This window comes from Helianthus annuus, chromosome 6 (genome assembly GCF_002127325.2).
Source record: "Helianthus annuus cultivar XRQ/B chromosome 6, HanXRQr2.0-SUNRISE, whole genome shotgun sequence".
Classification (NCBI taxonomy): Eukaryota; Viridiplantae; Streptophyta; class Magnoliopsida; order Asterales; family Asteraceae; genus Helianthus; species Helianthus annuus.
The window spans coordinates 22859632-22862512 of NC_035438.2; the positions used below are offsets into that span (position 1 = coordinate 22859632).

Consider the following 2881-nt stretch of genomic DNA (forward strand, 5'->3'; position numbering starts at 1 on the left):
CTTCATAAAAATTGAAAGGTGTGGAACCATGTGCTAGCCGATCGGCTGGCCCGGTCGATCGGCTGGCGTGTCCGATCGGCTGGGCTGTTTGAACAGCCTAGCCGTTCGGCCAGCATTTCTGACCTGGTCGGCCTTTCGTCTAACACTTGGCTGTTTGACCACTTGTTGTCATTTCGAGGTAGTTTGATAACGAGTTGAACTATGATATCCTCCGTTCCTACTCGTTTCTTTGGCTCGGACAGGAATCACCCAAGTCCGGCCGGTGAACGGTTCGGAACGTCGGTTTAGAGTTTAACCCATCGTTGGTGAACCTTGTATATAGAATCCGAATCTTGAACCTCTTAACTGTTAGAATGATTAGTTAGCCGGTTCAAGCTCCGTTTCTACCGGTTTTAAGGTTTCGAGTGTAAAGGTTGAAGAATGTTGGAAATTATTCATAAAATGTTAAGATTTGTAAGAATCTTAGGGGCTGTTTGGCAACATCTGAACCAATAAGTGCTGAATGAATAAGAGGTCTGAATGGTTAAGAGGCTCTGAACTAATAAGTTCTGAACCAGTAAAGTGCTGTTTGGTTGCACCTCTGAATGACTGTATAAAATGACATTTTTACCCCTCTGAACTACTTTGTGCTGAATGAAATATAGCTGTTTGTTTAGTTCTTTGTACTGAACGATGAATAACTTAAAAAATACAAAACATACTAGAAAATTCAAGTTACACATAAATTCTTCAAAGTTCATGGAAACATAATACAATCCAAATAGAAATTAATATTATGCGTACAATTTTAATTTGAACCATTTGACCATAGTTGACTAGCAATCTGGTTACGTAAGGTATTCATATACTCAATGCCTTGTGAACCCCATTCTATGTCTTGAACGAACTGCCCATCACTTTCTCCACCTTGTATTTCGGAAAACAAAGTGTTCTCGCCATATGCCATAAATAATTGATCATGAATATTGCATTTCCTTATAAAATTATGGACGGCGAAACAAGCAATCACTATGTCTCTTTGTATTGGAAAAGAAAATGGAGCCATTTGCTTTAGGATTGGGAATCTTGCCTTCAAAACACCATATGAGCGCTCAATAACATTTCTCAGTTGTGCGTGTGCATGATTGAATTTTTCTTCCTTAGTTAACGCACGTTGTCGTCGAAAATCGGCTAACCAATACCTCGTATTACGGTAGGGAGTCATAAATCCACGAGTGTTGGTGTATGCAGCGTCACAAAGGTAATAATTATCTGTAAAGGTTAGTATCAGAACTATTACATAAAAACACATAATGTATTAAATAATCAGTGTTAAAGAATGTTTAAAAACCCGATGGGGGGAAAGGAAAACCGGAAGTCCGGTTAAATGCTACTTCTTTTAAAACTCGTGAATCATGTGCAATGCCCTCCCATCCGGCCCATACGAACGTGAATATCATATCGAAATCACAAATTGCTAGTACATTTTGAAAGCATTCACCTTTTCCTCTTCCCCTATAACGAGTTTGTTGATCAGCAGGCACGATTGCATGTACAAGAGTGCCATCTAACGCGCTTATTGCTCCAGCAAATATTTCTTTTAACTTTCTATGTCGTTCTGATGTATTGGAGTTTGCATTAGAAAATGTTGGAACTATAACTTCTCTTGCGAAATTCATCATTGCCTTTAAGACCTCGTGAAAACATCTATGAATCGTTTCAGTCGAGTGTTGAAACCTCCGTTTAACCATTCGAAATCGTTCATTATGTCCTATGACCATAAAAAACATAGCCAACTTTTCTTCCAAGCTTATTGATCTACTACTTTGCAACCATTTTTTTTGTTTAAAATGGTTGCACAATAGTACAAATGCATCACGAGAAAGACGCATCATCTCAAGACATTGTGTGGAAGATCCATGCAACAATTCTTGTGTGTATGCATGACCGGTCAATGCCGAATTCAGATCTCTTATCCTTCCATTCCTTTTTGAGCATATTATTACCAAATGGCAACAAAGAAGCATGAAAAATAAAATCTCATCATCCGAATCCATACGAAACCTGTGATAAAAATTCAAACATATGAAGCAAAAAATCTAAACATAAGAAGAAAAACATTCGTAACATAAAAAGTAAAACACCCGTAACATAAGAAGAAAAACATCCATAACATATGAAGCAAAACATCCAACAAGTTCAACAAAACCACGAAATCCCTAACAATAGTTTCAACAAAAGCTTATCCAAAAAGGATGCATAACAAGTTCAGCAAAAGCTTATCCAAAAAGGATGCATAACAAGTTCAACAAAATCCTATTAGAATAACCCGTACTTCGCTCCCGCATTTTTAACCCTAGCTCACAACTCTGTGGCTTGAGTCGTAACCAAACTTTCGTAATATCAGCACTTTCACCAAAAAGCAAAAGCGCCGTTTGATGTTTTGCATCTTTTTCTTCCCATCCCATTGTTTCCAACTTCTCCATACATGCATCCATATCAGCACTTTCATGTTTGTCGATCAAAATCTTTGCCACTTTCGTAATACAGTCTCTAACTTCTAGTAGCGCCGAATCTTCTGCTGCCTTTTCTTTTCGTTTCTCTCCTCTTTTTTATTCATAAAATGTTAAGATTTGTAAGAATCTTAGTTTGTTTATGTGGAAATCGGTCAGATCTAAGCTATCCATGGTTGAATGAGGCCAAAGTTTGGTGTTCTTCAAGAACACCATGATGACATCACCCAAGAACACTTAGATCTTGGTGATTTCATGGTTAGAAAAATCGAGTTTTGAAAGATAGAAAGGTGTAGAATCATGTGGTGATAAAAAACGTACAAGAATTAGAGTGAAAACTTACCGGAGTTGAGAGAAATCCGAGAAAAGGTGAAGAAGAAGGTTGGTTC

General features: G+C 37.8%; 1 protein-coding gene across 2 annotated transcripts; it reads right to left on the minus strand.

Annotated features, from left to right (window-relative positions):
* Positions 1–709: 709 nt before the first annotated feature.
* On the minus strand, positions 710–2678 carry LOC110863843. Of its 2 annotated transcripts, none has more exons than XM_022113105.2 (2): positions 1481–2678; positions 710–1251 (listed from the first exon to the last, which is right to left on the minus strand). In XM_022113105.2, the coding sequence occupies exons 1-2, from the start codon at positions 2034–2036 to the stop codon at positions 788–790; spliced, it is 1020 nt and encodes a 339-aa protein (XP_021968797.1). In that variant the 5' UTR covers positions 2037–2678; the 3' UTR covers positions 710–787. The 2 variants fall into 2 exon arrangements, with proteins under 2 accessions (XP_021968797.1, XP_021968796.1); XM_022113104.2 differs by having other exon boundaries at positions 1331–2678.
* Positions 2679–2881: the final 203 nt, after the last annotated feature.